This window comes from Penaeus monodon, chromosome 8, assembly GCF_015228065.2.
Source record: "Penaeus monodon isolate SGIC_2016 chromosome 8, NSTDA_Pmon_1, whole genome shotgun sequence".
In the NCBI taxonomy this organism is placed as follows: Eukaryota; Metazoa; Arthropoda; class Malacostraca; order Decapoda; family Penaeidae; genus Penaeus; species Penaeus monodon.
In genome coordinates, this window is record NC_051393.1 from 28,724,248 (window position 1) to 28,747,072 (window position 22,825).

At 46.1% G+C, this 22,825-nt stretch overlaps 1 protein-coding gene across 10 annotated transcripts in view; it reads right to left on the bottom strand.

Moving 5' to 3' along the window:
* The window catches only part of LOC119576291 (katanin p80 WD40 repeat-containing subunit B1-like), a 139,145-nt gene that overhangs the window by 81,236 nt on the left and 35,084 nt on the right, over positions 1-22,825 (bottom strand). For 3 of the 10 annotated variants that reach the window (XM_037923901.1, XM_037923903.1, XM_037923904.1), the window contains exon 2: positions 14,916-15,480. The exons of the other annotated variants lie outside the window; for them this stretch is intronic. In XM_037923901.1, the coding sequence (XP_037779829.1) occupies positions 14,916-15,033 (118 nt within the window). In that variant the 5' untranslated portion in view covers positions 15,034-15,480. The remainder of the gene's footprint in view (positions 1-14,915; positions 15,481-22,825) is intronic. 10 annotated transcript variants of the gene reach the window in all.

Genomic DNA, 22,825 nt, shown 5'->3' on the forward strand with positions numbered 1-22,825 from the left:
AGACTAAATAATAATCAACTTCACTCATTTGGTGTACATGTATCAGAACTGAAGACTTGTGCACCGAATGTATTATATGTATGCCTACACTTGAGTTGAGTTATATGCTTGACACCCTAGCATTACTGATACCCAAAGAAAAGAAACATAATATATCGGGACAGAAAACAACAAGCAAGGTGTCCGAAAATATTTTCACTCCGGGTTCATTACATAATGCAGACAACCAAATTCCTTATCATTCCACAGACGTACTCTTAAGAGTTAAGCCTACTGGTCTGAAACACAGCTTAACTCCGCTTGAGTAGGGTTAAGCTGTCACAAAACGGCCATCGCCGTAATATGACCTAGCTTAGCATAAACTGCCGAGGTCATCCGCAAAGTGCGATGATCCATGGAGAAGTTTCCAGCAGGCGCAGTCAATGCGACTTTCTTCGATGACTAAAAACACTATGAAAAATAAGCCCTCCCCTTCTGCCTCTTTTACCCCGGGGGGACACAAGGGACCGCCATCGCACCTCGGGCAACTCGGGACTTTCCTGAGATCCGAAGGCTTAAGACACCGCTCGGCATCCGGTGTGGACAGAGAATAACACTCCTCGGTTGCGTTAAGACTTGCCTCGTTCTCTGCGGAGACAAGCGTTAACAAACTCCAACACTAACTCCTCTCCTCTTCTCTTCTCCTCCTCCTCCTTTTGCCTCTAAACCGCACTCGTTAACTTACCGCCATTAACTCTTTTGGAAGATAATAAAATGGCGAATAGAAACCCGCCAGCACCACCGCACAAACAACCACACGGGGTAACGGTGAAAAACATTAGTGGAGAGTGTTTCCTGCCGACCACCACCACCACTTTCTCGGAGGGACGGAGACGCGGCGTTTCCCAGGCTCTTTGTGAGGAGGGCTTTCCCATGAGGGCCTCCACATGCAGCCCATCAGCATGTAACTGTTTACAGCACAGGGACCGCAATGCCGTGCAACTACAGGAAGTTCCGCCTGGCCAAATCATTCTAGATCTCTGCCGTTCTGTGACTGAAACTGCTCTTTAGCTGCGTACATTGAACCCGTATATTACAAACGCTTTCCTTTACCTTATTACACTTCGACCTGGCCCTACCTCGAAAACAATATTTGACATACGGTACCTGGCATCAAAGTAAAGCCAACTACCCTGATTCTCACTGTACAATTACTTTGAACCTTAGACAGAACATAATTTCCCCGTAAAATAACTATATTTATATAAGAATGCGTCATACGTTAACGCCAAAGTCCGTTCCTCACACTAAATCTCAGTCTGTATCTGCTTTGTACTGCACATGTAGACTTGTGTATCGTAGTGTCTGCTCGCCGCCGCGTCTGCCTCGTCCGGGCGCAAGCAGCCGCGAGGCATCGCTCTCAAATTAGGCCGCGTCGAATTAGGAAGAGATCTCATCATTTCTTGTCTTTCTGTATATTTTTACGCACTGGTCATCCACTTTGCTGCAAAAATTTTGAGCTGAAACCTTCTTTCCCTTATGCACAAGTGCAGGATCTACTTCTACTTCACCCCAGCCATTCAAAGTCGCAGTTTTCCTCCCAATTCTGCAGAATATACCGTACCTAAACCTTTAAAAAGTTTTATGCCTTGCCTTCGTTGCAGGTATAAGGCCTTCACGGCTATTAAGAAAACAGGTTACGGCACTTAAAAAACACACACTCCCTGCTGGACCTCCAAATGGGAGACCCGTAGCAGGAGTTACGCCATCGGAGCCTCGTCTAAATTGCAGGTGCATGTCTGGCGCTCTCTCACACCTGGCGATAAGCCGCACTCCTACCCCTCTCCGAAGGGCGACATGCGGGCCACAGTGAATTCGCTCGTCCCTCGAAAGACTAAAAAATAATGAACAACAATGATAAATGAAGTGGGAAAAGGAGGGCGAGCGCAGGATGAATGAGACGGTCGGAGGGTGGGAGGGAGGGAGGGGAGGAGGGCTTAAGGTAGATGTGGGATTACTTTCACTTGATACTTCATGCTTACAACGCAGGTCTACCCCCCCCCCCCCCCCAGCCCACACACACACACATCATTCGCCCATGGGTTATCTCCCGTCTTCAGATATATGTATTTCACGAAACGAGTCGGCTATCCAAACACATTATGGAGTATCCATACTATGTCTTTTAATGACAACAAAAATAAAATTTTAAAATCTGCGTTTATACCATTATAGATCCGCCTTAGAGGTTGGCGTCACCCTGACCGTTTTCAATAAATAATGCGTGGCGCTTGCTCGATACTGAAGGATTATATTGACATAAACTTGCACACCTTTCCTGTTCGATACGGAATCGTACCTTGTTCAAATGCCAAACGTGCCATACTAATCCAGTCATATCAGGTTGGTATTTTTGATATCCTTTAAAGCATACCCCGATACTGTTAACATTTTCATACTCACTTTCGAACGAGTATATACACACACACACACACACACACACACACACACACACACACACACACACACACACACACACACACACACACACACACACACACACACACACACACACACACACACACACACACACACACACACACACACACATATATATATATATATATATATATATATATATATATATATACAAACACATATATCCTTTTACGTGAACAGTTTCTGAACTTTTAAATACATTGGTCGATAACATATTCTAAACGTTTCAATAAGCCATTCTCCACTGACACTTTCCAATCGTTTCACTACATCCCATAATGACACGTGAAGGTCAGCTCACATTAGGGACAGAGAGGGGAAGGGGGGCGGCTGTTGCCAGTACAATGTGGGCCACGTCACACCCGCCATGGGAACACGTGTGTTTATTATCAATATCATATAGCACGCTATGGTCCTTGCTCAAGTTGGACGTGGTGGTTTAGTTAGCACATAAGAGAATTCTTGTATGTACACACGCACACGCACAAATACAAACATTAACGCGCGCGCACGCGCACACACGCACGCACGCACACGCACACACACACACACACACACACACACACACACACACACACAAATACACACACACACACACACACACACAAAACACACACAAACAAACACACACACAAACACACACACAAACACACACACACACACACACACACATACCGTCACGAGATAAATATACGTTATGACGATGGAAGGTCACCCAACTCTGTATTATATCCACCGACGTAAACTCGTATAACTACACACATCAATTCCCACACGCGAGACTCTGCATGAAAGGGAACCAAGGCCTACGGCGCTACCTTGTGTCAACAACCTCCCTCGAGATACCAAGCAGACGCGTTGGGAGTCTGCACTGGAGATGCAACAGACGAGCTCTAAAAAATAGGCATATGGGCTTGATTTCCTTTCAGCCTTCAGCTCTTCATCAACTGGACTGTTTTATGTACTCGCGCTAGTCTACACTGACACAATAGAATATAGATTACTGATGGACCTCAGTGATGCCCCAAAATGGCAGTTTATTTAATTAATGCAAAATGCAGTAAACTTATTTTCCTGACCATAGTCCTAAACAGAGAAAAGCATTTAATAATAATAATAATAAAAAAAAAAATAATGTAGTCAATGAGTGAGAATGTATCATAACAAATATAAGAAACAATTACCACCAACACCTTCGTTGAATTCCACCATTATACGGCGAAAACTAGGAACATAACTACCTTCGGCGAAACCCAAACACGCAAGCCCCAGTTTTCTGGTAGCATTGCCCTTGGCAACAATAATAATTAGCAGAGCCTCCAACAGGAGGTTTCCTCACGAATAATCCCAGGCCTATTGTACTTACCCCCACCCCATCCCGCCCCTTCAGTCCTGCCCCTTCAGCCCAGCCCATCAGGCGCAGGGAAATAGATCTGCCTGCCAGCTCACGCACATGCCATCTCTTACTTGTCTATCGATATGGAACTCTGCGTGTAAGAAATGAATCCCCCATGTCGCACGGAATTAGAAAAAAAAAATTTAAGGTGGATCAGCTTATCAGATAAAACTCTTCAGAAAAGTCTAACCCACTACAAGAAAATTGTAGAGTCGGTTTGGCAAAGCCTGAATGACCGGCAGAATTGTATCATCTCGTCAATACGGGAACTTCCCCCTCCCCTGTGTAACCACTGATCTATTACGACCCCCTCCCGCGAGCAGCTAAAGCGTCTCTTCCAATCAAGCATACACATCGATACTAGTGAATCACAGTAAATCGACCGTGCGAATCGTCCCGGCCGACATGTGTGTGCATGACGGATCTCCCTTCTCCCACGCCTCGCATGTTTCCGCCACCCGTACATGACTCCCCCTCTCGCCTTCCCCTACATGCTCCGCTGGGGTTGGGCCCATTTCCTGCATGGACGACCTCACCGTGGACCCCGAGCCCCTCGCCAGTCGATAATCTAGTTCCCTCAACCGCCATCACCATCGCCATGCACAAGCTGCTTCTCGCAGTGCTCTCCGAATGCTGATACGGCATCCAGAAATAACTTTGTTCATTACAGAATTATATTCTCCTGCCGATACAGCGTGGTTCGATACACAGTGATTTTTCATGCGTGGTTTGCATGTTATTTTTCCAATGCTAAAAACATCACCGTGGAAAATGGTAACAAAACAGTTTGTGCTACAGTAATAGGAGCATAGAGGTTATTTCTGAAACTTTTTTACTTTTTCGTATGGGATCAACCACACAAACACAAAAGCTGGTCTACAAATGTCAAATGAGGTAAACAGTGCACTGTGGTCAAACTTCAGTCGGGGGAATTCACAAGATTCCAGTCAATACATTCCAAGTACCGGGTATTGCCATGACTGTCCATGTACCAATATCCTCTTGTGGCATAAATATAGTCTGTTTCCGACACTGTTATCGTTTTCCTTCGTCGCTAGCAAGCAAGCACTAAATGTGTTGGAAAGGTCTAAAACCCACACGGCAGATCGCGGCGCAGCACGTGGCGGGGGCACGCGGTCACTCGACAACCTCCAGTAATCCTTTTGCAGAGCACCGTGGCTGCCGCCCCACCTCAGGTAACGTCACGAGGACACTGGCGGGAGGACGGCCGCCGAGGGGACAAGGCCCGAGGGGAGACGAGGGGAGGAACGGAAGGGGAGGGGGGTTCTCAGGTGAGAGCTGGGGGTGGAGGGACTACAATTGTTAAGAAGGGGAGAGGGAGGGAGAGGTGTTTACATGCAAGGGAGCTGCTTACCGGTTCACGTATATAGAGCCTGTAATATTTTCCTTTGTTGTGCTATTCGCAATTCGAAACTGTCGGCCAACAAAAAGATCCTTTGTTTGACGCGCTCTTGCTGCTCTTGAAGAAATATGTTAAATGTACAACTGTAAACACGCGTAGACTATACTGTTTTACAACGTTCTGTTGGTCCCGTTCTCTCTCGTTTTCTCTGCATGCATGTCTGTTTCTCTCATATCCCTCCTTCCCCTTCTCACTTCCGCTATTCTTCGTCTCACCGTGATTCTTATGCTTCTAATTTTGACAAAATGGCAAAAAGTATCGCGCAGAAATGAAAATCTCATAAAATATACACCACCAATAACAAAAGGTCTAACTTACCTCGCTGTGGCCGTGGCCCCCTACCCGTAACCCTAATAGGACTTGCTGGTTCAATACTCGGTGGTTCAAACGTGCGATTCGTAAGTACGTATGTTTTGGTGCCATCTCCCGGTTCAGTCTTCCGCTTACTGGCTCAGTTGTGTGTTTATTTATTTGCGCGACTGTCGCGTCGTGCGTCGGAATCCGACTTTGTATGGTCTGTAAATATTGTTTTCTTGGGTTGATTTCCTGTATCACCAAGATCCTTTTATTTAATGTATCATGGTCTCTGTGACGAATAAAGATTATTAATAATGTGTTATGAAGGATTAATAACTATTCTCAGCCGAGCAGCTAAAACCCGAATCTTCAGTGAACAAACGAACACCAGTAAACATGATGGCGAAAGAAAAAATAATGGCTTATCAATACGCGTTGGGCGCGCGCGGCCGTTGCAAGCCTGCCCATGTACGAGTGCGCGCCGCCGCCGCCGCCGCCGTCGTCACTTCTTCCACGAAACCGGAGACTTAATCAATAATCTAAACAGCCGTCTCCTAATACCAAGGTCTCTCCCTTTTTAAATACCACGGCCGGCCACCCATTATCGGTCTCCTCACTTCCCTTGCCACTTGTGTTTCACAGCCGAAAATATGCCATTTCATTATCCTCAACTGCCCAAAACTGCTCCTCAGTGGACTGCGACGCCTCTACGTGTTTTCATAACACCTCGAGATAAATCCGATTCGCACTGACGTCACGCGTTCGGGTATCCGAATCCATAAATCCGCACTCTCAGGGGTGGAGCCTCAATTCCTAGATAATATCTCGTGCATAACCACTGTTATCGTGAAAATATATGTGTCCGACCTGTATATTCCGTATATTTCCTGCGCGCGTTATGCCCCCATAAGAAAAATGCTAAGAATGCAAATTTTCGGACACAGAATAAATATATTTTTACAAGGCGGTAAAAAATAACCTATTCTTACGCGAATTTGTATAATTAAAAGCATTAATAATAATAACAATAAATAAATACACGTATAGTAATCATCCATCACCAAGACTGGGTCAGTGTGTCCTTTCTTCTCGAGACCCGAGCGTCTAATTACCGCCAAAGCGAAAATTAACTAAAGTGTCTTGCTCTCAGGACACGCCAATTTTCTTTGCTCGCGAAGGACATAAGAACAATTACATCAATCATAATTGTATACGTTTCTTTTCTCGAATTCTAGTTAATAAGTTGGAAAGTGACACTGATATCCCGACTTTTAGTAACCCGAAAACATATCTTTATTTTACGTTCATTCTTACTAAACTTTCCCTTCAATATCTGCCTCCATTATGTTATAGTTATTCCAAGTTATCTTGCCCTTTACTCCTTCACTCATTTTTCATTGCAATCGCTATTTTTTCTTCCAAACTCTGCTCTTCTCCCAAATTGTCACTTTCTCGCATTCTTTCTTCTGTGTTTAGTCTTATCTAACAATTATCCTTCATTCTCAACTCACTCCCTCCGTCCTACTTTGGTGTCTGAGCCTTAATTAGTTAACGTTCTATGAACTCGCTAATTATCACAGGATTAGCTCCGAAAAAACTCTTCCAGACCTTCGATAGAAAAAAAACATATAATTGCTCCCACAAAAGCAATGATAAGAAAGGGGAATATAAAAAGAAAACAATTTGAGAATAAAAAGAAAAATCATGGCAGAAAAGAAAGGAAGAGCGCAGACAAATGACAAATGACATGCATAAAAAAATCTTAAGCAAACTTGAGTCAAAAACAAGAGGCGTGGGAAAAGCAAGTTCAAGTTGTGAGCTCACATACTAAAATATGCAGGTATGCGTGACAAGGTGTATAATGGAGTGATATACCTGAGGGGCGGGCAGGTGTGGGCACGCCTGCGCAAGTGCGACTGCAGACGTGCCTTCGCTATCGGCTCGGAGACAAAGAAAACGTGTGGAAGTATCGGTTTCGAGGGGGGAGTTGTGTGTTTGTCCCTTGCCGGATGTGGCGCGTGGTCCCCCGAAACCGTCACGGAACTAACATTGGGTGATATTGAACGTGCAATAGTCAACGAAATATTTTTTTCGTACTTAATCAATACGTGTACGAAAGTAATCAAATTCCCATCGCTGTTTTCTGGCATCCCGTCATGCATGAAAAACTAATCATCACATTTTCTACCGTGTAATTAAAACCGCCTTTAATTAACCAGTAACGCGGCTCCCGCCCGAGCAAAATTACATTGAAATTGCACGCGATAATTTCCGAAGCTTTTACCAAAACCTTTTAAGTAATCTTTCAACTCGGCTTTCACGTCTTGCATCCGCGCACACTCGTCTTCAAGTCTTATCATTAGAAATTCGATTTTTTTCGTTTGTCTGTATCGCAGTCGAGCTTGTCAACTTATTACACATCATGGAGATCGCATATTTACGTTTCCGTTGTTGTTGTAGTGCTCAACCGTTACTTCTCAGAAGCCTTAAATTTTCAGTATTTATAAAGCTCGTAGCTGTTGGGAGGTCCCGCTTCCAGTTAACGCGCCTGTATTATCTACCACCCACTCTCTTCCCAATTAAGTCAACCTGTTCTGAGCGATGAAATATGGGGAATGGAGGGGGAGGGGAGGGGAGGGGAGGGGAGGGGAGGGGAGGGGAGGGAAGGGAAGGGAAGGGAAGGGAAGGGAAGGGAAGGGAAGGGAAGGAAGGGAAGGGAAGGGAAGGGAAGGGAAGGGAAGGGGTAGGGGAAAGGAAGAAGTAGGAGGAAAGAGGAGATGGCGAAGGACGAAGAGAGGGAGGAGGAAGAGGAAGGAACAGGAAGAGAGGAAGAGGAGGGAAAGATGGAGAGGGAAGAGAAGAAGGAGAAGGAGGAACAGCAAGCAGGGGACGAAGGAGACGACGACGACAAGAACGACGAAGGGGAAAAAATATGAGAAATGAGGAAGCGCTGAATACTCCGACGACGAAGAAGAAAAGAAGAAAAGTAGGAGGGGGGGGGGCTAGGGTCAAGGGCATGCCCCGTTTCCTCCGCCTTCCTGGACCTATTGTCTTGTCTCCTCCCTTCCCCCTCCCCCCTACCCACGGCCCGAAAAGCTCGCAGAATCACCGACTCGCCAGCCTGTAAATCAAGCCCGCGCAGGGTGCTCTTTCCGCCTGCCTCTTGTTCGTTTCCTCTTTGTTCTCGCTCTCTGTCCCGCCCGCTGCTCAGGTCTCCAGAGCTAACTTACCTTAATGTGAAAAGGTCGTTACCGGTCTGAGAAGTCATTAGCAAGTGGTTTCGTTGAACTTACCTGGAATAAAGAAATAAATGCAATTAAATATACTTCACATAACATCACAAACTACATCAACATAAAAATAAACTGCATGGGCGTAGTGTTTACTAAATCATTATGCGTATAATCCAATCTTGTAACTGACAACAAAGGGTAAATAATTTAGGCCTAAAGTCTACACAATAACATTATATAATATGAAAAGTAGAGAATATATCATCAGCCTGAGAATGCGTTGCTCATCACGGCATCGAGGTTTCGAGGCTTCACATCACAATTTCCTAAAGCTAAATCATCACACCAGCGCGCGAGGCCAAAGTTCAACAGAATTTAGAAAAAAAACGTAAATCATTCCTATTCAGTTTCAACCGAGCGAAAATCCATGTCCCCAAGATCAGTATTTTTTTTTTCCAAAATGGCAACGTTGGAAGAGGACGCGGCCACACACTTTTTGTTTCTCCTTTCAATATCTTTTCCTCCGTTCTTTTTTTGCTCGTTTTTTTTCGAAACTTTTACAGCACGACGGTACTTGCTGGCCGCTCGCATAGGAAACGGGTCTCTCGCCAAACAGACGGACAGGGTCTTGCTTACACTTATTTTTCCCCCTCTTTCCACAGACAAAAATATATTGTAGAGAGCACAATGCCACTCTGAAAACACGAGTTCAATAGTAAAGTGTTCAATCAGGAGCATACATTCAAATCGTTAGCAATGCGTTAAACAAAGTACACCAAAGCTCTAAAGAGTATAACAATTACAGAGGTGACATTTAATCAATTATAAGAGACTGAAGCGGACTACAGTATACTAATTACAGCTTAAAAGATCCTACGATACAAGCAAGGATACAATCCTAATGATGTCTAAGAATACTCTCTTTTTAATAACCATTCAGCCGAGAAGAAAAAGCAAAAAGCCTCTTGTGTAATCACGATCCTCGGCTCTGCAACGTCCTTACGGCGATACACAAGACAATGAAGTGGCACGGCGAGGCATAACAACCACAACTTCACGTCATTATTCGGCATGACAAAAGGACAGTGAAGATCGAAGGTCAGGACCAAGGAGGAGGGGGTAAGGAAGGGAGGGAGAGGGGAGAGTGGGGGAGACACGTCATCCTGAGGGTTGCCCTCTGCCTGCCTCTGACCCCTCTCCTTCCCGACTCCTGCCCCCCCCCCCCCCCACTCTTTCCATCAAGGCGAAAAAAGAGGCTTATTATGGCGTCATGATCAAGGTTATATTACACAGGCCGTTGTAAATTGTTTTAATCGTATTGCCTACTGTCAGAATAACAAAGATACATGCAATATGTACGTTCCTACTACTTCTTCATTACTAGTGTTTTATTTATGTAATATTATAAACGCCACAAAAAGCGCTTTCTACTATGAACACACGAGCTATTATGTTATGAGTTGAGTCATAACAATGACAAACATGACCAGACGGTTACTCCTATACAACCAATATTCATTGTCACATTAATGACCAGAAAACTGATCTGTAAACTGTAAATCCATTGAAACAATTAAATTCCATATAGTTCTGAAAGTTTGTAAATAATCACCATTTATGCATAAGCTAGAACTTCTCGGTGATGCAGTTAGCTGATTCTATGCCCATCCATGATAACTTCAAATGAGTCCCCGTACCTGTATAGCAAGTACCGGGTACCATTACTACCGGGGTCACTGTACTGGCACAACCTTCCAAACACCTGCTCCGAGGCTCCTAAGAAATCATCACCATCATCATCATCACCAACAGCCTTTAAGATCCACTGCTGAAGAAAGGCCTCGTCTGTTGATTTTAAGATTTTCGGCACTGTGTAAATCGTTGCCTTAACGATGACGTAGGTAGCAGGTACACCATGCGTCCAGCGTACACTGTACACGTGCATCCCGCATATCAAGGAGCGGACCGAGAGACGAGAAATGCATGAAAAGACCCCACATACGAGGGCGTGCACGATGCAGCTGGAGAAGTCTCACACACGAATTCGAGGCTGGTGTCAGACGGCGGAAATGCCTGCCGTTCCCGACAAACTGACACATTCCTCCTGCCAGCCGAGGGGACTGAAAGAATGCGAAAACAAGAAAATTAAAGAAAGGTGGGGGAGGGGCGACACAACGCTAAGAAGGAAAGGAGAGAAAAAATAACTCTGCCAACGAAAGCTCCAAGACCCAAGTGCTTCCGAGATCTCACGCAGACGGAAGTTTGCAGTAGGCGAGGGAAGAGTCCTTGTGAAGGCGGGATCACACATGTGGGAAAGGACCTTGTACAGGTGAGGTCACGCTCGGCACAACACCACGTCCTCTCTGATACAACTGGTTTTGAACGCACAGCGCCTGGCCTCTATGGTCTTTATAGACTGCAATTTTCGAACACCTGTACAGTAAAATACAGGCCTTATATTTTGCCATGCAATTAATTCCAACATTGCAAAACAACGGACAGCTACGGGTTTACATCAGATATACTGTTAATTATTTCCGGGCACCAACATTCTCAGCAAAAACACTTACATACATATATACACAATAAAATATACATTTCCTCTTTGCTCAGGCTATTTAGCACATATCCGCAACATTCATTAACTCCCATGCTCTAGAGTTAATCAATAGGACAGTAAAAAAAAAAAAAGTTTTGCAGAAAGCCTTTCATGTTCTATTACCTTTTAACCAAAGAGCAGTCTCCTGCAACGAAAACGTGAGAATAATATACCATTTTTATGTTCAAGTCTTCTTTTGCTCTCTAGTCTAAATAATCACAATCTACTAGCAAATTAAAAATAAAAACAAACCAGATTTCGCATTCAAAATACAGTTATAGAACAGTTAGATGAAACTGCAGTCACTTTACATATTTGTTTTGCCATTTCCAAGGCGAGGTGACTAACTCGGAAGGCGTGGCCCCGCATTGCAATACAGGCAACAAAACCACCAAGGCAGTCGGTTACCGGCCGCTGACGTCATGCACCTGCTAATGATGTGAAGGCAGAGCGAAGCCTTGACGGGGTCGTGAGTTCTACTTACCGACAACACTCGTTCGGAGTAGAAAAAAGACGAAAAAAACGACGGGGGAATATAATTACCTCCAATGATACGCTGTGGAGAAATAAATGCCGTGTAATTTGCAAGGGCAACTGAAACAGCGGATCACGTGGAAAGTAAGCAGTAATAAACCTGTTAAATTCAACACGCCTGGAGAGAGACGTACACCAGATGGCCTCGGGACACAGCGTCAAACACCACCACTGCGCTCCAGATAAGCACAACAGTTTTGCAGAACCCATTACTCACATTCAACAGTCACGAAACGACCATCGAAAGAAACACATTACTTATGCGCCGTTCACAAAGAAGGCTAGAGGGAAATTGCCAACCAACTTGAAGAATTTCGCACCTTAAAAAAGACTTTCTTTCATAAAAGAAGAATCCTTCAACAATTTCTCCTGATCAACATCTAAAAGGGGTATGCTCTGACCAGAACAAAGTTCTGCGCACTAGTCACCGCCCAGCTCAGCCCACACAGCCATCCAACGCCACAAGACGTCAACATCAGAGGTCAAGAGGTGTCTCTAGCGTAGCATTGCTTGGCACCATACAGTCTAACCACAAAGATCCTTATTACCAACTCCATAATCTCATTCTCTTATACTACTATCACCACCTCCTTCTTCCCCTTCTCTCTCCTCCACCTCCTCTTCTGTTTCATTCTTTTCATCTTTCTCCCACTTCCATTTCTTCCATAAAGATCCACATTGTTCGGTTTCTTGCGACTGTTTTCTTCTTCCGTCTCCACCACCACTTTCTCGGCCTCCCCTCTCATCTCCATCTCCTCCACCACCAATGTCTGTTCCTCCACCTTCACCAACTCTTGCCTCCTCAGGTCAAGATCCGCCTCCTGCAATGGCACCTCCAGAGATTAAGGGGTCTTCGATTACTCCAGATACCGTCGTTGCGCCATGAAGAACAGGAACAGGATGATGAAATTAACCCAACGACTGGCTCCACAATATTCAAGATTTCTATTTGCCACCAAGTTTATTTTCGGACTTCGCTTCCACAAATAGGTTGCCTTCAGTCCAAGGATATGTGTGTCCAGTGGAGAGTTAAACGTCAAAAGCTCACTGTCCACTATGACCGTGCACCAAAGAAGGCACTTGCGTCATCCACGATCAGCTCGCGTTCCAGTCCATTATCAGAATATAATCGCAACTCAAGCGGCAGGACCATGTAAGATAAGGCCAAGCAATAAAGTACAACAAACCTTCGCCCTTCAAGGTTACTGCGCAGCAATGTCCAGAGTCATCACCAAATGTTTAAGAGCTGCTCTTGTGTTTGCATCTGATTAAACCACGAATAATGAATGACATTAAACATAACCCCCGGCAATCAAAAGGTGTTGTCTTTATATTAGCATCAGAAGGCAAAGGTTGATGGCACCGGGACATGGACCAGCCCGTTGGTCCTGCCAGCAGAACCTGCCGTCGAGTCGGTGCTATCTCGCCCACGCTCCCCCACCTACACCCGCCCACATCTCCGCGGTCGTCCTTTCACGCCCCGTGTTCCACAACACGTATACGCCTAAAAGCAGGTACGTTGGACCGACAGGCAGGTAGGTTGGGCGGTTAAATAACAAGCAAGTACATGGCCTGCTTCGAGAAAAAGAGGTGCAGCCAAGGCTCGGGAGTTGAATAAGAGCTGGCTCGGCAGGTCCTACGTGTCGTCATTCGCCCCTTCCTCATTCCAGCCTCCCGGCCTCTTGCACGGCGCACTATCTCCCCTTTGATTCGTGCGAGGGGCCACCTGGGCGACAGCTCATCTAAGTGCACCATCTTACCTGTCGCAGGAGGTGAAGGAGGACCAGAGAATGACATTGCCGCACTGGGTTGCCAGTCCTCACAATCCAAGCCTGGTACTGGAAGGCCATCACCAGAACCTGGCTGTTTACCTTTCCCAAACTAAGCCAATCTAGTATCTTGCATTGTCCATTCCAGATAACAAAGCCATATTAAGTTTTATTTACCCGTTCTACTCCTTCGATCCAGTTTGTTCAATGGAACTCCGCGGACATGGTGTCTTTAAACCGGCTGCCGTATCGGCCTGCCACGATGCAAATCAGCTTTAGCGAGCAAGTTAGGTTGGAATGTTGACATACTAATGTGGTTGGCAGAATTAATAATACCGAACTGAACACGAATAACAACAATCAATAACAATAATATTGAGAATGGTAACAGGGAAGAATCACCACAGGTGTATAACAAAATAAATACAAAGATAGATAGTTCTACACTTTTGTAAATATGTGTGTGTGTGTGTGTGTGTGTGTGTGTGTGTGTGTGTGTGTGTGTGTGTGTGTGTGTGTGTGTGTGTGTGTGTGTGTGTGTGTGTGTGTGTGTGAGTGTGTGAGTGTGTGAGTGTGTGAGTGCGCGTTTGTGCGTATATGTTTGCGTGTGTTTGTGCGTGTATATGAATATATATGCATACATTTCCATTTCCATATTCTGAAATAAACGCACAAACATAGACCGAAGAGCAGACTGCAGCCGTTCGCCTCGGCGGTCCGCATGCAAATCTTACAGCCGCCCTGTTTCCCTGGGCCCGCTCAACCTTAATCCACAACCAATGCCACTTCGCTCACACTATGCCGATATGTTCCTACGTAGAACTTTCCCCGCTATCAAACAAAAGTCATGCTGATAGCCTGGGAATTTTGTTAAAGAGTAGAGTAACATTCAATTTTCTATGGCACATAACTCTCGCTACAATAATAATACTTTGGTTTCTAATTACGATGACGCACAGGCTAACCACCGAAGCCTCGACTGACGCCCTAAAATAACTTTTACTTATTACCTGGATATCCAAAGCATATTCATGCACGTGTGTATGCTTCGGTATATGTATATGTGTGGGTGTGTTTGTGTGTATGCATGTGGAAGGGTGTTTGTTTTATAACCTTTTTGTAGTTACCTCACAATCAATTTCTGAAAGTTTTTCTCTGTAAAGCTCTCCCGCCGCAAGGTACTTACTGCGAGCGTGTGTGACCTGGCGGCCCTCATCCACCGAGGTGCGGCGGCGGCGCGTGATGCTCAGCGGACGCCGTTTAATTTCCGGCTTTTTCATGGGCGATCTCGAGCGACGATCCATGCCGGCGTCGGCGTCTGCCACAACAGCAGCAGTGGCAGCCCGGAGCCTGCCTGTGCCCCCGCTGCCACCGCTGCTGGATCTCCTCCCGGCGGTAATCTTGCGGTTTCTAAAGCCGCCCGGTGAAGCACATCACCAGGTACCGCGGCGCTACGAGCGGCACTCTACAGGTACCTACCGCCTTGCGCATGAACGGTAACACAGAGAAGGTGCACCGTCAATTCAACACTGTATCACACAATACTTGATGCACTGTAACACCTTGCTGCGTTGAAGTCTCATACACTAAATGACACTATCATCATTTATTACTGAAGTCACACATACTTTTTCTACCAATATGTGTATTTCTTTAAATAAACACAAAATGCAGTTAATAATACTGATTTAATCACAGTGTCCCTTCTTTTGGCACATTAAGTTTTTTCAAAATAAACTAAGTACAATATCCTGCAAACCAAAAAAGTACATTAAGTTTTGCCTTCATCGCGACGATAAATATAACATCCCTTCCTTTAACATATTTTTTGTCATTTGTTCTTCCTTAATCTTGCCTTTTCTGTGTTGCACTGTGAGGGAGGCCATTCAAGTTGTGCATCATCGTCGCTGAGTACATTGTAGGGGAGAGAGAGGAGGAGGGCGAGGGAGGGAGAGGTGAAGGAGGACGGGGGAAGGAGAGAGGGAAGGAGGATGGGAGAGGGAGGGGGAGAGGGAGTGAGAGAGAGGGAGAGAGGAAGAGAGAGAGGGAGAGAGGAAGAAAGAGAGGGAGAGAGGAAGAAAGAGAGAAAGAGAGAGAAAGAGAGAGAGAGAGAGGAGAGAGAGAGAGAGAGAGGGTGTGAGGGAGAAAGAGAGGGAGAGAGGGAGAAAGAGAGAATGAAAAAGCGAGAGGGAGACTGAGAAAGAGAGAGGGAGACTGAGAAAGAGAGAGAGAGAGGAGAGAGAGAGAGAGAGAGAGAGAGAGAGAGAGAGAGAGAGAGAGAGAGAGAGAGAGAGGAGAGGAGAGAGGAGAGAGAGGAGAGAGAGGGAGAGGAGGAGAGAGAGAGGAGAGAGAGAAGAGAGAGGAGAGAGGAGGGAGGGAGAGAGAGAGAGAGAGAGAGGAAGAGGAGAGAGAGAGGAGAGAGAGAGAAAGAGGAGAGAGAGAGAGGAGAGGGAGAGAGAGAGAGAGAGGAGAGGAGAGGAAAAAAGAAGAGAGGGAGAGAGAGAGAGAGAGAAAGAGAGGGAGAGAGAGAGAGAGAGAGAGAGAGAGAGAGAGAGAGATTGAGTGAGTTAAAGAAAGAATGAGAGAGAATGAGAGAGAATGAAAGATAGAGACAGACGGAGGGTGAGGGGGAGAAAAGAGAGAGTGAAAGCAGACAAACATGGGTGAGCCTGAGTGAATGCAAGCAATCCGCATGCGTGGTGTGTGTGCACGTGCCCCTCTCGCCGCCATAAGAGAGAGGCATGAAGGAGGTGCGCGGTGGCGTCGCCTCCTTGCCCGGCGACTCCTCCTCTTGCCATGATGCAAAGCCAAATGTCGCAAGAGAGACTCCGCTCATTAACCATTCTCAACATGCGCTATTTTCAACGGCACGCCACATACCGTCTTCCATTTTCCCTGCTAAGACTGCGTCTGGCAATTAAAAGGTGGTTTTGATGCATACGAATATTTAGAACGCATTTTCAGACCGTCAATTGAACTCCCATTAAGTTGGTACATCGATTAAGTTAATGACTTGGTGTCATAAATCCTCACTTGGAGCGCCCAGCCCCTACCCCCTTCCATCCTCTTCAAATCCCACAAAAGGCAACCTCTCCACCCACGTCGCATCCCAGGCAACCCACCTCCCACATCTACCCAAAGCTGACTGAGAATGAGCCCGCACGCACGCACGCACGCACACGCACACGCACACGCACACACACGTATATATAAACATACACCCAAATGGCATGCTGCTTATGCCAGTTGAGCACGAGCAGCAAATGTTGCTCAGAGTAAATACTGGTAAAATGCAACATACGTCAACATACCGCTGATAAACATGCAAGGCCTTGAGCTTGAGTACATCGATCAAATGAATAATAAAGGATATTTGTATGATACGTTGAAGCACACGCACGACCGACAACGACTGCCGTTCTGCCGTTTTTGCATCGACTGCGCTGATGATACGCAAGGAAAAGCCACGAATACAAAATAACTCTTGGCCATTATATAACTGAATATCTAATATGTGAAGGGTGAGTATAATTCCTATCAACATATTGTCTATAAACTTGGTAAAAGAAACAACTCTTCTGACATTCGAACTGTTCAGCACCTACTAAGTCAACTCAAATACATGAAAATATACCTTAAAATGAGTGTCAATTACACGCGATAGCAAGAAATTCTACGATTTTCAACCAATAAGAAAATTTTATCCCTCACTTACGAGACTGACAAGCAACTATTCGTCAAATCTCTGCCTATAATCACACTCGAGTGCAGCCAATTCTTGCCAACATATCGCTCCATCCGACAATCCCTTATAACTGTGTGCAATAAGGCAAGAGGTTACACCCCGTGCCACCGAGAACGACCTTGCTGGCTGCACGACGCGCATCGTTAGTGCAATTACAAAATAACACGATTGCCTCCATTACCTCAATGCCACCATCGACCTTTGTTGTCACCAGCTGCGTCTCCTTCTGCTACCTCCCCACCAAAGACCCGCATGGCGTCCGCGCAGGAGTAAGCCGTTTAGCTTCGGAATACACAAACCAAACGAGGATTTATTGACGTCCCCCAACCAGGCCAGCATTCCCCAAAACTTGACTTGAACTGAACAGAACGTCCGACCCAACCGATCCTGAGGCCATGTGACGTTAGGAAAGAGCCGCCCGCCCGCTCGCCCGCCCGCACGCCCACCTGCCTCTCGAATGTGTGGTGTGAGGAAATCAGCCGAGGAAAAGCCGCAGCAACACGGCCAATGCATCCGACCTTCAACTTCGGCCCGAGATGGAATACAACTGCCTTCCAGGGGACTCGACTGGATGCGGCTCGCGTTGCCTTCTGTGCTTGCGAAAGCGCGTGGCAACAGCGATGTCAAAATACAAACTCTCCTTAAACGCTTTCAATATCTGAGGAGGAGGAGGAGGAGGAGGAGGAGGAGGAGGAGGAGGAGGAGAAGGAGGAGGAGGAGGAGGAGGAGGAGGAGGAGGAGGAGGAGGAGGAGGAGGAGGAGGAGGAGGAGGAGGAGGAGGAGGGCGAAAAGGAAGGAGGAAGGAGGGAGGAAGGAGGAGGAAGTAAAAGGGAAGGAGGAGGACGGAGAAGGAAAGAAGGAGCAATAAGAGGAGGAAAACGAGGAGAGGCACGATATGTGAAAAGGAAGAATAAGGAGGAAGAGGAAATGGAAAAGAAAATGAAGTAAAAGGAGAGGCTGAAGAAGAAAAATGGGGAAGGAAAAGAAAAAGCTGGTGAAGGAATATGAGGAGGAAAGGGAAATAGTGAGCAAGATGATTGAAGAGAAGGAAAAGGAGGAGAAGGAACAGAAAGATAATGAACAAGACGGCGAAAAAATAGGAAAGAACAATGCAGGAGGAGGAGGAACAGGCGAAGGACGAGATGAGATGAGATACTGTTGATAGGGATCAATGGAGTGTAATGACCCCCTAACCCACAACAGCAGCATCACCTGTGCGGCGCCAACAACCCCCGAGAACCGACAGACTCGTGTGAACACCACGACTCAGATTATCCGTAGGGCGAGTTTTTCCATTACTTGGTTTGGAGGCACTCTAACGGGGGTGTAAAATGTCGAAAATATCACCCCAGTACAAGTATATATTCCCCAGAGAAATTCCAAGGACTTGGCTGACTGGATTATTGTATTTGAGATAATTATTACGACGTTATTTAATTGACAATTATATAAAAATCTAAACCACAAGTCCTCCGAGGTGCATCAAGGTGAAACCCCTCTGTGTACCAAGCTAATGGACTCGTAATCTCGGCTTGGGTCTCCCTCTTATCTCGGACTGAGCTGCCGGAGACGCTAAGGCGACGGGGCTCGAGCGAAGTACGTGATATTTTCCGTGTCTCGTGGCAAGGTCGCGTCTGCCGCTCTCTTGTCCCCGGAGACGCACGTGACGGCCTCCCGCCCTACGCTAAATTTCATCTGCGTTCATCACGTGACTCATTCTACGTGACGACAACATCACACTTGCACGCGACGCACAGACCCAAGTTTAAGCAAGCATTCTCCCATCAAGAAACGCGTCGTCCTTTCCTCGGATTAGACCCAGCACTCCCAGGTGCATTTCATCCTCTTCCTTTATGCTATACTGCATACGTACCCCCCCCCCCTCGCCAATCGCTGCCTGCGGACTCCCATACCGTCTTGCCATTTCATCCTATCTCCATTCCTTTAACACATAGCACCAGTGTGTATCGTGTAGGTCTTAGTTAACAGGCCAATGATACTAACAATATCCAGTCACAATGGATTCCAATCACTTGATATGCAACAGACCCCCTCCCCCAACCTTGTAGCATCTTGCCTAATCACTCCCTCCAACCCTTGCCTCCCCCCACCCCTCCGTCCCAACCCAGACAGCAATCCCCTCGTGATCCTCTTACCCCAAAACGGCACCCATTTAGGCGGCTTTACGGCGTCCGTGCATAACTCCCAATCGCCTTGCACCGACACGAGCACGTCATACGGCTAGGGTGGAACAAGGTGGAACGGGGGGGGGGGAAGGATGGAACAGGGGGGGAGGGTGGAACAAGGCGGAATAGGGTGAAACACGGTGTACAGGGCGAAACAATGGAATAGTGGAATTATGTGAAATAAGGTGGGGTGGGGACAGGTTAGAGCAAAGGAGTTCTCCGGTTTCCTCACCCTGCGACCACTTCTCTGCGGAAAGCCCTGGGTCTTAATCTACAAAGAAAAGTACGAATCGCCACAGGAAGAAGAAAAGGAGAGCGGGAGTTCCGCGCCAGAGTGAGCTTCCTGCACGGCTACTTGGGGGTTATCGCGGCCCACATCTGGAGGATCTAAGCCACGCAGGAACACCCGCCAGGATGTTAACTGTATGGGAACACTATCTCGGGTCCTCTGCTCCTCTGCCATATGACGCACTCGCACTCGAGACCCAGAATACGGCCGCACCGCGTCCTTCACACTTCCTTAACTTCCATCACACTAACAAGTGAATAAGCACTGGTCATGTATACGTCTTACTGCACATAAATAACCAAAATCATATACATAAACATATACATGTATATATAACATACACAGATATGCATACATACTTACAGGGAGAGAGGGGAGGGGATGGGAGGGGTGGGGAGGGGATGGGAGGGGTGGGGAGGGAGGGAGAGAGAGAGAGAGAGAGAGAGAGAGAGAGAGAGAGAGAGAGAGAGAGAGAGAGAGAGAGAGAGAGAGAGAGAGAGAGAGAGAGAGAGAGAGGGGAAGAGAGAGAGAGGAGAGAGAGAGAGAGGGGAGAGAGAGAGAGAGGGGAGAGCTTTATCGCTTTCCCACGACCCTCCACTATTCATTCCAGTTTTAAACCATTTATCGCATTCTCTTCACTTCCGCCAAGACCCATGATCGGGGTACCCAAGACTCCCCTCAGCAAAGGAGATACGAAAACAACACGAGGGGAAACCCATCCAAAGAACAGGTACCGAGTCGAACAAACTTTTAGTCCAGATAAAGAGCAAACTTTGGGATACTTCCTGACGTTAACACCATCTATTACAGAAAACACGTGTAGTATAATGCACGGGAGTACAGGCGTACACACACATCTATACACACACACATATCCCCCTTACCCTCCCACTCCCACACATGCACACAAACACGGCCTTTACCGTTTTTGTCTCCATTATATGCCAATCAACCAAACTCCTCTTTGATGAACCGGTTACCTAATCGAGTAGCCCACACGTGTCCGTTCATGACAGCAACCCAGCACTGAATTTGAGAACTATACAACGCTTCGTGCAGCCAGATTACAGACCTCACACCTCTTAGCCCGTACTAAACAGCAGACCAACTCGCAGACAAACCAAAATACGCACAGCGCGCACGTCTCGCATCACCCATAACAAACCTTCCACCCAGATATAAGCAGTCCGTAGAACTACTGTGCCGCTCTTCCATATCAATTACCGTCACACGGCGCGGCCAGACACATTTAGGGCTCCCCTCCGACGGAGCCACCACCTGCGCCCCCGCCCGCTCCCCGAAGGCGTCCACGGTACCTCACCTTTAGCTTCTTTCACTCTCTCTCTTTCTGAAGTCTATTCCATTATCTATCTACCTATAAACAGACCAGTGAAAACACACACACACTCACACACTCACACTCACACACTCACACTCACACTCACACACTCACACACTCACACACTCACACTCACACACACACACACACACAACACACACACACACACACACACACACACACACACACACACACACACACACACACACACACCTGTTACTAGCAATATTTATCCAGTGATAATGTTTTGTAATCATCGTCCTAAAAGCAATAAACCGACAAAAGATAATGTAATAGTAAAAAAATTGGATTTTCCATGACATTATTCACCTCTGAAAAAAGGTATGTACAGTCCACAGCCCACATCAAAATTCAAGGGACCCAGCAGGCACGCGATATCTCCAGATCATCAGGTCCCTCTGCAACCACTGAGTACGGAATTTCGTCTTCAATTATATGTTATCAACTGTACAAAAGTGCATAAAGACGAATACAAACGTACACGCATACACATACTCGACCACATACACACACGCTAGAACACACAGACACACACACACACACAAATATCAAATCCTGAGAATCTTATTAAGTCAGGTTGGTCTATACAAGTCAATGAACAAACAAAGCTCGTCTTGGCGATATATTCAAGCTGTCTGTTTCACACTTAAAAAGCAAGTTTAAATCAGTTTTTTTTTTTACATATTCCAATAAACTTCCTGTTTTCTCAATGCACAATCACTTAGCACTGGCTTCATCACTAAATCCAATTAGCCGAGTTAGTCTTCTATAATCTTCGCAACACTTTTTATAATCCTTGTAGGGTTCCACACAAATCTCCTCAGAGGTTTGCCAGGAGAAGGAGCAGCGTACTTCTGCTCACTCACCTTCCTAAGATCAGACTGAACGCCGGATTCAAAACAAAGGCCAACAGCGCTTCATTGCCAACTAGTCGGATATTTCACCTGTTAATTCTACGGTCGAATGGTTATTGTACCCATCTGGAGAACGTCAACGACTCAATTACATATAAACCATCTATGTAATGTAAAGCTAAAATACAGCATAAACGGTTTCTGCCGGTTATTGAATGTCTATCGCCGAAATGATTTCTGGCCGGATGCTGGTACCTGGCAACCCCCTTCTTCCCACGACTCGCCCCTAACAGATGCTCTAAGCCGCAATTCCAACTCCAGAAAGACTCCTACTTAGGATATCAATCTCGAGAGGTGCTTTTCCTATGTCACCCTCCCAGTCGTCAGAGCAGGTTCACCTTCGAACAGGTTTCCTTAGATGGACATAGGTGATTGCCGATTGAAGAAATATTCGTTTTACGAATTTTTAGATCCAGCTTTTTTTTTTTTATAAAAGAATCGTTCGAAACCACTTACGTGATGTAAAAACAATATATAAATAGATAAAAACGCAAAAATAGTTCGTGAAGTCATACATGCCGACAAGTAATCAAGAGACAATCGTAAAAAGTAAACTGACAATGGGCAGACACACTTTTGACTCATCGTTCAACAAAATCCCA